The 13,522-nt window shown below is 39.1% G+C and overlaps 1 protein-coding gene across 1 annotated transcript in view; it reads right to left on the bottom strand.

The window, feature by feature from the left end:
* Window positions 1-2,069: 2,069 nt before the first annotated feature.
* Window positions 2,070-13,522, bottom strand: part of LOC128705959 (uncharacterized) — an 18,245-nt gene continuing 6,792 nt past the window's right edge. Inside the window, exon 2 of the mRNA XM_070094269.1 lies at window positions 2,070-6,653. Within this exon, the coding sequence (XP_069950370.1) occupies window positions 4,567-6,645 (2,079 nt within the window). The 5' untranslated portion in view covers window positions 6,646-6,653 and the 3' untranslated portion in view covers window positions 2,070-4,566. The remainder of the gene's footprint in view (window positions 6,654-13,522) is intronic.

Here is a 13,522-nt window from a genome sequence, read left to right as displayed (position 1 = left end):
GATAAGTTGGATATTTAAGGCTCTGTTTCCAAACAGCATGTAGTATGTTTTGTCCATATTGAGAGTGAGTTTGTTGGTCATCATCTATGTAGAAATTTTTAGTAGCTCATCATTAACAGTGTCACTAAGCATAGCCGTGTTTGAATGCGAGGAGTCATAAGTAGTGTCATCTGTGAATAGAACTGGTTTAAGGAGATGAGATGTGGTGGGAAGATCACTGATGTACACGAAAAAGAGCAGAGGGCCAAGGACATTAATTACCCTGTGGCACTTCACGGCTACAGGCTGAGTAGTCAAAGTTACACTGTTTGTGGAGACACAGTGGTGACTATTGCTAAGGTAAGATTTTAGTTATTCAAGAGTATGTCCTCTGACACCATAGTGTTCTAGTTGAAGGAGGAGATATTGTGGTCCACTGTATCAAATGCTTTCTGCAGGTCTATGAAGAGCCACAGAGGATATTAATTTTTTCAAGCACTGCATATAGCGGTTCGAGCATTTGTTTAATTGCATCAGATGAAAATTCGGACACATTTGAGCTATTAACTATCTGCATCAAATTCACCTTAAGCCAGCAAACAATGGAGTCAATATGACAGGAAAATACACTTGACCTTATCTTCACTAATAATGATCTGGGATGAAATATAAGAGTACTAAAGACAATACACTCAAATCACAACATAACAGAAGTACAGACATGTATATACAAGGCTCCTGACCTTCAAAATGCGATCATTTATAAGGGTGCTTTCACCAAATTCAACTTTGATAATAGAAACACAGTCTTAAATGAAACAGGCTGGGAAGATATCCTAAACAACGCAGATCTGAACCTTTGCCTAGAAAGAATGAACTTTGTGGCACTTGAGGTATGCTCAAGGCACATTTCCCTAAGAAAAAAGAAGAGATGATGTATACTAGAAAGAGAGAGATGCTCCCTCTATAGGCAAAGGCAAAGAATCACAGAGCTGCTGCAAGGGACCAATGTATCTGAAATAAGGAAGGAAGCACTGGCCAGAGAAATAGAAAATATCAAACTTAAGCTTAAGGAATCATACAGGATCCAAGAAACACAGCCATAAATGGAAAAAAAAACCTCTAGAGCATCCAGTATTGGGCCCCTGCAAAAATGAGATGGGACTTACCCAGATAACAGCAAAGAAATAAGTGAGATACTAAAGTCCCAGTATGACTCAGCATTAGTGAGCTGTTAATCAATCTAAGGGTCGATATTCTAAATGATTTTTTTTATGACCAAGACTAAAAATTTGGTTAATTCAAGAATTTCTGATACAGTCCTAACACCACAGGGCTTTGAAAATACGATAAATGAAATGCCCATGCACTCTGCCCAGGCACAGACTCATGGAACTCTGTGTTTATCAAGAGCTGCAAGAAACCCCTTTCATGTGTCTTAAATATTCTATGGAGAGGGAGCATGGACACAAGGGTCATCCCACAGTCACTAAAAACAACAGATATAGCCCTATTCCGCAAAGGTGACAGTAGAGCAACTGCAAAGAATTACAGACCGATAGCACTAATGTCCCAAATCATAAAAATCTTTGAAAGGGTTCTAAGAAGCAAAATTGCCAACTACTTGGATACCCATCAGTTGCACAACACAGGGCAGCATGGGTTTAGAGCAAGTCGCTCTTACTTCTCACAACTACTGGATCACTAAGACATGGTCCTGGATGCACTGGAAAACAAGCATAATGAAGATGTAGTATACACAGACTGCAGAAGCCTGCGGCAAGTGATCGTGGTGTAATAGCACACAAAATGTGTGATAAAGGAATAACAGGAAAAGTTGGTAGATAGATCTATAACTTTCTAACAAATAGAACACAAAGAGTATTAGTAAACAGAGTAAAGTCAGAGGTGGCCACAGTGAAAAGCTCTGTTCCACATATCCTCATATCTGATACAGACAGAGATGTAAGCCACAGCACCGTGTCCTCCCTTGCTGATGATACCAGAATTTGCATGACAGTGTTGTCCATCAAGGACACTGCAAATCTCCAAGCGGACATTAACCAAGTCTTTAAATGGGCCGCAGAAAACAGTACTCACAATGTCACTGTCTTGCCAGAGGTGGACAGATACAACCATTCAGATGTTCCTCCAAACAGCAAATATCTCAAACCTCTTCAAAGTGCAGGCACTTTCCACCTTTAGGACTCAAGTCTGCTAACCAGTTTTCCCGAATCCCCTCACCTTGTTCACACTTTAACAGCTTGTCAGGTCCCAAAAGCCATTTTCTCCACTCCTAGCTAACATGCTCGTATATGCCTGCTGCATGTCCAAACCCCTTTTCCACTAAACCTCCTTTACTTCCTCCATCCTTTCTTAGATGACCCCTACCCTGCCAAACTGTTTCAAAGCTCTGTTTCCAGCCATTCATCAAACATTCCTTATTGCATCTTCCTCCACCCCAGATTTATATAATTTTTTTAACCCATCTTTCACAATTCTTTCTTTACAACCATCCCATTTTCAAAGCCCCTCATCAGCTCTTGCGCTGTATAGCCCTTGTGGCTTAGCGCTTCTTTTTGATTATAATAATAATAATAATAATAATCAACTCTTGCAATACAGTATTGAATATCTTTCATAACAGCACACTGATTTACAATTTATTCCTTACTCTCATCATAATATGCACACCACATTAAAGAATAAAGGTTAGAATGTGTAATTACAATTTTGGTTTGCTAATTACAAAGAAAGCCACTATCATGCTGAGGCATTTTGAGCAGACTAATCCTAATATGTAATAACAACTTAAATCTAGACAAGATAAGAGTGGTTAACTTTTATTAAAATCATTATTTAATCTTAATACTAATGTGAGGTAGTCAAGGTGGAGGTTGATAAGAATAATAATCTTTGAAGTTGCCCATGATAAAAACTATTATAATTAATGGTTCAGGCAGTAATATTTCATAGATTGGCAGATGTTTAATAAACTAGAGGTCATATAATAACTGATTAGAAGTTGTTTTGGTTGGTTTGGTTAGTATTGAGAGATGAGATGATTTTTAAGCAAAGTCCTAAATTAGTAAGCAGTCAGGGGATCCTTTACCAGTTCAGGTAGTGAATTTCAGATCTACGGGCCCAATGGTAATGGAGCTGGTAATCATCCGCACTGCAACTTCTTGTTGGGCTATTAAAGGTTTAAGGTGGTTGGCTGTGGTTGATCCCCAGGCACAAATACCATAATTGATATCAGACTCAAAAATTTTGTTACATTGTTTCACAACCAAACAAAAGTGGTAACTATCTTTACTAGCACAGATTCTCAATATTCAGCACTTTTCTATCCCCTCATCTGTTCTGTTATTTACCTCATTCCTTATAGACTCATCTGTTGATACATCCACTGCCAAGAATCTAAATACGTACAGTGGACCCCCGCATAACGATGGCATCACATAGCGATTTTTCCGCATACCGATTACTTTTATCGCAAAATTTTTGCCGCGCATACCGATTAAAAACCCGCTTACCGATTTTCGTCCGAGACGCGTCCAATGTGCCCTCAGCCAGCCTCACATGTGCCGGCCGTCCCATTGTTTACCAGCCAGCCTCCGCGGTAACATCCAAGCATACACTCGGAATATTTCGTATTATTACAGTGTTTTCGGTGCTGTTTCTGGAAAATAAGTGACCATGGGCCCCAAGAAAGCTTCTAGTGCCAACCCTGTGGTAAAAAGGGTGAGAATTAGTATGGAAATTAAGAAAGATTTTGAAGGGTTTGGGGCTAACCCTGAGAAGCCTATGCCAGTTGTGGAATCCATTGTGCCTACTTCAAAGATTAAGGAAATGTGTGCACAGTGGGTTGAACTGCAAACCTTTATAGATGAAAATCACCCTGACACAGCTGTTGCAAGCCGTGCTGGTGACTATTTCAATGACAATGTTGTGGCCCATTTTAGACAAATCGTAAAGGAACGGGAGGTACAGAGCTCTATGGACAGATTTGTTGTGCGACAGAGGTCCAGTGACTCTCAAGCTGGTCCTAGTGGCATTAAAAGAAGAAGGGAAGTAACCCCGGAAAAGGACTTGCTACCTCAAGTCGTAATGGAAGGGGATTCCCCTTCTAAACAGTAAGAAGATAATGCTCTCCCCTCCTCCCATCCCATCAATCATCACCAGATCTTCAATAAAAGTAAGTGTCATTTAATTGTGCATGCCTTTTTCAGTTTGTGTGTATTAAAATTAACATTTCATGTGGTAAAAAAAAAATTTTTTCATACTTTTGGGCGTCTTGCACGGATTAATTTGATTTCCATTATTTCTTATGGGGAAAATTCATTCGCATAACGATTATTTCGCATAACGATGAGCCCTCTTGCACGGATTAAAATCGTTAACCGGGGGTCCACTGTACATTTAATTCCTTCATAAGCCTTTCCTTCACTCTATCCTCTAATCTTTTTATGTATAATACTTCACTTATTCTCATCACCACTTTTCTGCATTCATTGTTTAATTCATTCATAAGAAAACTATTAAAATGTACAGTTTATTGACCTTTTAGAACTAGAATGCATTGAGTCAAGGTATACATTGTACCCGAGATGGGTTACAGTGATTTAGACAGCTTAATTCTTCTAGTGTTAAACCCCAGTGGGCAACATGACTAATGTTTCTCAAAAATGGAAGAAATGACAAAAACTTGATAGAGGAAAGGGTCAGGAAGGGGGAAGATGCTGAAAATGACTGAACCGAACTGATCATTCCTGAAGTTACTAGGTGTTTTATATGTGCATCTGTGAGGTAATTTCCCTCCCAGTCAGAAGCAATATTGTCAAAGCTTAATTTGACTAAATTTGAGCTAGCAGTAAAGAGCTGCATTGTGTATTGAGGAGGAAGAAACTGCAGAGTGAGATTTTCAAGACATGGAAAAGGTTTCTGAGGGCAAGTTTGTTGGTTTGACAACCAAGAGTTGTGAAGTTCCAATGATTTTAACACTGGTAACTGAGATAACTCATGTAGCACTGTACTGTTAATGTTAAAGCCAGTGAGACTTAAATGTTGTATCTGTTGCTTAAATTTCTTGATGATGGGGATGAGTTCTTCTCCATTTATTTTTGGAATAGATGAAGAAAAAGATGGGTAATAAGCAAGTTCAATGTGAGTAAGTAGTTTACATATTTGTAGTGCACACAGTGTTTCCCTGCAGTTGAGCTCAACAATTACTGATATTTCTCTGACATTTGGACAGACTTCACTTATTTCTAGTATCTCATTTTTGCTGACACGGCCCATGTTTATTCTTTCTAGCTTCAGAGTGGGTAGATTATAACATGAGTTGCATGTGGTGAGGTACTGGCAAGCCTTTGCATAGTGTTGAATACATTGAATTATATTGATGTGGGGATTATACTTATGCAAATTAGGGAATATAAACAAGATTGCATGGTACACCAAGTTTTGTACAACGCGGACAGAAATAGAAAATCTACATAGAGATTTTCTTAGAGGGGATAATTTGTGTAACCGAAAATCACCATGAGCAACTGAGTTCAGCACGTCATGAGCTGTGCACAATGGTAATCCACAAAGTCCTTTGATAATGCTTTCCTCCTTTGCTGTACAACTCATAATATTGAGTTCTTGGAGAGAAAGCTGTGATAGTAGGCTTAATGTATTATCATCACACATTGAGTTTAATGTCAGACTCACTAAAGAAGTTTTTTGTAAGATTTCTTTAAATATAACAAAGCATCTTGGTTGAATTTGAGCATGAAGATCAAACCTCATTCTTGGTAAAATTAATGCATTAACTTGTTCCAGTGGTAGATACTTGTGCATAAAATTCAGAATATAGTGAAAGTTCTCTACTGCAACATTTGGTATATTTAAAGGGAATTTCTTGTTTGAAACATTTGCAGCAATTGAGAGCAAAACAGGAGCTCTTCTGGTCCAGTTAAACAATTGGTAATTGAGAATGTAATCTTCATTGACTCCGGCAACAAATTTATCTTGGCAATTTATGATCATTTGCTCTGAGACAATTCTCCAGGCAGAGATTAATAGCTCATCAATCAATAAAGATGGCATGATGGATTGAAGATACGCAGAGCATTTTCTTATGTTCTCTTTCAGAGACTTTTTGTGTACTTCTTGACAAACAGAACTTGAAGAATATACCTGTTTTAGATTTGTTGTCTTTTCTATTTTGTGAGTGTACTGTTTTATGGATGTAGGGACATTGTTGCTAACATATTTCACAACTGTAGTGCACAATTTGTCTATGCTCACTCTTGCTACAGAATGTATCTCATCTTGAACAAGATTTGGTAAAGAATCTTGTGTGTCATATTTCATGGAAGTATTTTTCATGTTACATTTTTCACTTAAATAAGGTCTGGCAGTTTCCTCAGCATTGTCTCGCTGGTGTAGCTCAGCATTCTTATAACTCTGTATGTGACACTGCTCAGGTGGTTTTGTACTTAGGATCTTTGATGAGCAAAATAAAGTGTGTGGCCACCCTCTGTAAATTACATGGGGCTCCAGAAAAGCAGCTTGAGCAGCAACCTCACCCAAGGTTGCTGACCAGTAAAGCAACCAGGCAGTAGCTGTTGCCTCGCAAATGTGCTGTAATGATGGTGGTGAGGTCAATGTAGCCATCACGGTACCTGTTGGAATAAAATACAAATTACATTTAAAAACAATATTTTTACGAATATAAGCAGAAAACATTCAACATCACTGAATCCCTAAGCTGTATTTTAGAATAACTCAGACATCACAATATAACCCCTACAGGTTTAGCACTCATAAGAATGTAATAATGATTTTAATAATATTATCTTTATTTTTACAAGTACGCACATGTACAAATTATACAGGCCTAGTTGACATCAATGGCCTACTATTATACTATAGAAAGCCGCTTGCTATGCAGAGCATTTCGGGTAAGTTAGATCATTTTTGTCCCAGGGTTCGACCTAAACCAGTTGACTAAACACCCAGGTACCCATTTTACTGATTGGTGAACATGAGCAGCAGGTGTCTTATGGAAACTTGTCCTAATGTTTCAAACCATACCGGGGATTGATCCTCGGACCTCAATGTGTGAGCTGAGTGCGCTAGCAGTCAAGCTACGCAGGAATTTGATCCATCTTTTCTTTCCTTGGATTAACCCTGATTGCTCTCCATTTCCTGAATGCTGTATAATCCCTAAAGGTTTAACTCTTCTCACAATAATAACAATAATAATTTTTTAACACGGCTGTCTCCCACCAAGGCAGGGTGGCCCTAAAAAAGAAGAAACACTTTATCATTTCTTCAGTCACTGTTTTGCCAGAAGCACACAGCAACTTATGACCCTCTTGGGTTTAGCACTTAATTTGATTGAATTATATTATTACCAGAAGCATGCCAACATTACTGCTCAAATGACCTCAAACTGCAGCAGCCCCACTATTGGTTTTCCTTGAATATCTTCATAAAAGTTACTTTGCTCATACTTCAACAGTATGTCCATTAAAAACCACTTGTGGAAATAAATGGTATAAAATACCGACACAATGGAAATCTAAACACATATGCAGTATAATGTGATCCTTTATTGACAACGTTTCGCCCACACAGTGGGCTTTTTCACATCACAAACAGATCTGCCTGGGTGGAAGGTACGTGAGTTTTTATAGTCAGGTTCAGAATGCTTGGTCAGGTGGAGAATGCTGCATCTGATGATCTACCAAGCAGGGTTATAGAGTCTAAAATCTTGGGTAGCTTGGAAGGGAGATTGGATAAGTTTGTGAGCAGACCTTCTGCAGTGTTCCTCCATTCCTATGTTCTTATGTGGGATAGCGATGAAGAAGTTTCTTGGCAAGTGGTTCGGCTATGTTATAGAAGCCATTGTTCTGGTTGAAGTTGTCGGATATAGAGATAAGCGATGATTCCAGGATTCTTCGGTATTGAGTGTTGTCTTCTCTGGCGATAAGTCTTGAATTTCTGTAGTTAATTAAATGGTTGTGTGAATTACGGTGTTGTACACAGGCATTTCTTGTATCGTCAGACCTGCTTACGTATTGGTGTTCTGAAATACGTGTTTGGAAGTCTCTTGATGTTTCGCCCATGTATAATTTGCTGCAGTCATTACAAGGGATTATGTATACCCCTGCAGAGGATGGAAGTTTGTCCTGTCTATTACTGGTAATGTGGGGAGGACTATGTATCTCTTCTCGGCAGTGTCTTCTTTGGGTGCGTTGAAGATGTTTAATGCCCTTCGTCTGCAGTCTCTGATGAAGTGATGAGGATAGTGAAGTTTGGAAAATACTTGTTCAATTATAGTGCATTCTTCCTCAAGGAACTCATTGCTGCAGATTCTGAGTGCATGCAGGAAAAAGCCTATAATTACACCACATTTAGTTTTGGTGTTGTGGTGAGAGTAGAAGTGGAGAAGATCGTTTTGGTTGGTGGGTTTTCGATAGACTTGAACTATGTGTTGGCTTTACGTGTTTCTCTTTCGAAAATCACCTCTTTCAGCAGACTTTTGGACTACCCATGGGTTCGCCACTCAGTGCCGTCCTGGCGAACCTATACATGGAACATCTGGAAGCTGAGCGTTTCTCCAACATTATTCCTTCGTCTGTCACCTGGCTCCGTTATGTTGACGACATTCTCCTCATAACTCCCAGACACTTCAACATTCAAGCTCTCCAAGACAAGCTCAGCTAGGTCGAGCCCTCAATCCAGTTCACACTTGAAGAAGAAGTCGACAACACTCTTCCTTTCCTTGATGTTCTTCTCTGCAAAGCTGACCATGACCTTCGTTTTAAAGTCTATCGAAAACCCACCAACCAAAACGATCTTCTCCACTTCTACTCTCACCACAACACCAAAACTAAACGTAGTGTAATTATAGGCTTTTTCCTGCATGCACTCAGAATCTGCAGCAATGAGTTCCTTGAAAAAGAATGCACTATAACTGAACAAGTATTTTCCAAACTTCACTATCCTCATCACTTCATCAGAGACTGCAGACGAAGGGCATTAAACATCTTCAACACACTTAAAGAAGACACTGCCGAGAAGAGATACATAGTCCTCCCCACCAACTCCATTAACAAACATGTTTCCAACATCTTTTCCAATACCTCATTCCAAGTATCTACCACCACAACCATGACCATCAAGGACATTACCAGTAATAGACAGGACAAGCTTCCATCCGCTGCAGGGGTATACATAATCCCTTGTAATGACTGCAGCAAATTATACATGGGCGAAACATCAAGAGACCTCCAAACATGTATTTCAGAACACCAATACGCAAGCAGGTCTGACGATACAAGAAATGCCTGTGTACAACACCGTAATTCACACAACCACTTGATAAACTATAGAAACTCAAGACTTATCGCCAGAGAAGACAACACTCAATACCGAAGAATCCTGGAATCATCGCTTATCTCTATATCTGACAAATTCAACCAGAACAATGGCTTCTATAACAGGCTGAACCACTTGCCAAGAAACTTCTTCATCATTATCCCACATAAGAACATAGGAATGGAGGAACACTGCAGAAGGTCTGCTCACAAACTTATCCAATCTTCCTTCCAAGCTACCTAAGATTTTAGACTCTATAACCCCACTCTGTAGATCATCAGATGCAGCATTCTGCACCTGACCACAGCATTCTGAACCTGACTATAAATACTAGGATACCTTCCACCCAGGTAGATCTGTTTGTGACTTGAAAAAGCCCACTGTGTGGGTGAAACGTTGTCAATAAAGGTTTACATTATACTGGATATGTGTTTATATTTCCAACAACCACTTGTGGAGATAAGTGGTTTTAATGGACATACTATCTAACATGGTATCTAACATGCCTGGTTACCTCATTCTTTTGTGCTATATGACCATAATGGGTATATCACTTCCTGAAAATTATAATAACACATAAATACATTTTAATCCAATTATTATAACCTAAAAATAATATAAATATGAGATGCTGTATGACCATTTTCAGTTTAGTTCTTTCTTTGATTATTATAATAATATAAATATGAGAACATTTTGAAACAGGCTGAGTAATCCCTATGAACGGTGCAGTAAGGATTATTGCTTAATGAAACGGTATAGATTAATGCCTAATGAACAGAACACCGAGAGTATTGCTTAATGAACAGTACAGTGAGGATTAAATGGCTCTTTATAACCATAAATTTTAGAGGGGTGGATTGGTAAGCCAGTGGAAGGCCTCGGTCAGATGGTCAAAAGCTCCAATGGTGGGTCATCATGCAAGACCTGCGTCAGGAGAGACTTCCTGCTTCGTTACGGTCCTTGCCTAACTAGTGAGGATTACTGATTAATGAACAGTACTGTGAGGATTACTGATTAATGAACAGTACTGTGAATATTGTTTAATGAACTGTACTGTGAGGATTGTTGTTTAAGGAGCAGTATTGTGAGGATTGTTGCCTAATGCCCCTCAAGGAAGGTTCCTTGATGTTGGTGAGGGGCTCTTGATTTAGGGAATTGGATCTGTGCTCCAGTTCCCCGAATTAAGCCTGAATGCCTTCCACATCCCCCCCCCCCAGGCGCTGTATAATCCTCCGGGTTTAGCGCTTCCCCCTTGATTATAATAATAATAATAATGTTGCTTAATGAACAGTACTGTGAGGATTGCTTGATGAACGGTACAGTTAGGATTGTTGCTTAATGAACGGTGCAATTATGATTGTTGCTTAATGGACGGTACAACGAGGATTGTTAATGAACGGTACAGTTAGGATTGTTCTTAATGAACGGTACAGTTAGGATTGTTGCTTAATGAACGGTACAGTTAGGATTGTTGCTTAATGAACGGTGCAATTATGATTGTTGCTTAATGGACGGTACAATGAGGATTGTTGCTTAATGAACGGTACAGTTAGGATTGTTGCTTAATGAACGGTACAGTTATGATTGTTGCTTAATGAACGGTGCAATTATGATTGGTGCTTCATAGACGGTACAACGAGGATTGTTACTTAATGACCCCTCAAGGAAGGTTCCTTGATGTTGGTTAGGGCCTCTTGATTTAGGGAATTGGATCTGTGCTCCAGTTCCCTGAATTAAGCCTGAATGCCTTCCACATCCCCCCTAGGCGCTGTATAATCCTCCGGGGTTAGCGCTTCCCCCTTGATTATAATAATAATGTTACTTCATGAACGGTACAGTTAGGATTGTTGCTTAATGAACGGTGCAATTATGATTGTTGCTTAATAGACGGTACAACGAGGATTGTTACTTAATGAACGGTACAGTTAGGATTTTGCTTAATGAACGGTACAGTTGGGATTTTGCTTAATGAACGTTGCACACAAGTTATGAACACAAGCTGTTAACGATCGTTATGAGTAATGTTTTCACGAACACAGCTTACGAACCCACACGTTATAACGAGCACAGACAATTATGAACACAAGAGTCGTGAGCAACAGCAAGTAATCAAATATCATAAGGTATGAACACCCAAATTCTCATGAAGACAGGTTATCATGAACATACAAATTATCATTAACATACACAAGTTCTCACGAGTACACACGTTACAATGAACACAAATTATGAGCACACTAGTTATCATTAACAAATATGTTATCATAAGCACGAGTAAAAAGCACAATATATATGAACACATTATCATGAATGCACAAGTTTTCATGAATACACACCCTTGTAGGTTTAGCGCTTCTTTTTGATAATAATGAATACACATAAGTTATCATGAACACCAAATTATCCTGAATACAAGTTATCATGAACATCTTTAGAAAAACCATGTTTATAGATAGCTACAAGCAGCGATTGAACATGCCTAGCCAAAGATGATTCAGACGGCAGCAGCCTTGACGCTAATGTTAGTGTTCCTGTTTTAAGTTTAGTCCTTGTATTGAAGGCAAACATTGTTGTTCTACTTGTGCGTTGTTACAGTTAGCCACTACATACAGTACGACTCTTATTAAAAGGACCCTAATAGAAATGAGTCACTTTGACTTTTTTAGGGGTTATCCTAGGTAATTTACACTATGTATGATAATTGTACTTATGTGTACCTGTGCAGCTGTAATTAAACAAAAACACTTAGAACCGCAAAACACATTACAAGTACTGAGCACAGTTTGATTAGTACTTTTTTCTTATTAAAGAATACAATAGGCTCCATACATTTATTCACATTGAAATACATTATCCACGGGTACAGATAAATTAAAGCTTATATTTTTATGAGGCCCAATACTCCCCATTGTGAAGAAGATGCTTTAATGTTGGTGTAATGCTTTTGATTCACACACACACACCAGGAGCTAAGACTCGACCCCTGCAACCACAAATAGGTGAGTACACACACACACACACACACCAGGAGCTTAAGACTCGACCCCTGCAACCACAAATAGGTGAGTACACACACACACACACACACACACACACACACACACACACACACACACACACACACACACACACGGAGCTTAAGACTCGAGGAGTACACACACACACACACACACACACACACACACACACACACACACACACACACACACACACACCAGGAGCTTAAGACTCGACCCTTGCAACCACAAATAGGTGAGTACACACACACACACACACACACACACACCAGGAGCTTAAGACTCGACCCCTGCAACCACAAATAGGTGAGTACACACACACACACACACACACACACACACACACAGAAGATAAAGAAGGAACCCCACCTAAACCAAGAAAGGATAGTGAAAACGAGGATGATGATGAAGAGCAAGTTATTGCAAAAAGTCCTCCAAGAGCTCCAGTAGTGGTGTCTGGTGTAGTTGGGAAAGTAGAGAGAGACTTCCCCACAGCAGCAGTCAAGCACACTCATGAGAAACCAGTACCCACTCATGAAGTACGTTCTTCCCATAACAGCAAACCTGCCATCATCCAGCAGCCCAGGAAGTAGATGAGATAGTGGTCATACACATCCATGTCATTCAGGATGTCAGCCTGTTTCTAGCTGCATATGACAATGAAACTACAAGAGCCATTAGCATTGGGGAATAGTCTAGTAGTTGGTGAAGACTGAAATATTTGAGTGATGTTAGAAAAATAGGCTGATGCTGTATTGATGAAATTGTTTGGCCAAAAAGAATATAAAATTCTTGAATGATTTAGGTACTGGCAGTCATTTTCTATGATAAATATTTTTTTGAAAATAGTTTAACTGTTATAACACACTTAGATTCGCTCAAATATTCAGGGTATGATTGCCAGGTTGTTGTTGTTAGGAATGGTGATATAAAAATAGGTACTTTTTTATTATTTAATAGATGTATTATTCTCAGTGAGGAGGATTGATCATGCCAAGATGTTCTGAAGTGTTCACTGCCTAAGTACATTTGGTGTGGGAATGGGCACATTTATACTTGGTTAGGTTATTGTACTTAATATTACAGTAAATGATGTGACTTTCAAGAAGTACAAATACACTGGCTGCATCATAACTAAAAGGATC

The sequence above is a fragment of the Cherax quadricarinatus genome, chromosome 45 (genome assembly GCF_038502225.1).
Source record: "Cherax quadricarinatus isolate ZL_2023a chromosome 45, ASM3850222v1, whole genome shotgun sequence".
NCBI lineage: Eukaryota > Metazoa > Arthropoda > Malacostraca > Decapoda > Parastacidae > Cherax > Cherax quadricarinatus.
This window is presented reverse-complemented; position numbering and strand designations above follow the sequence as displayed.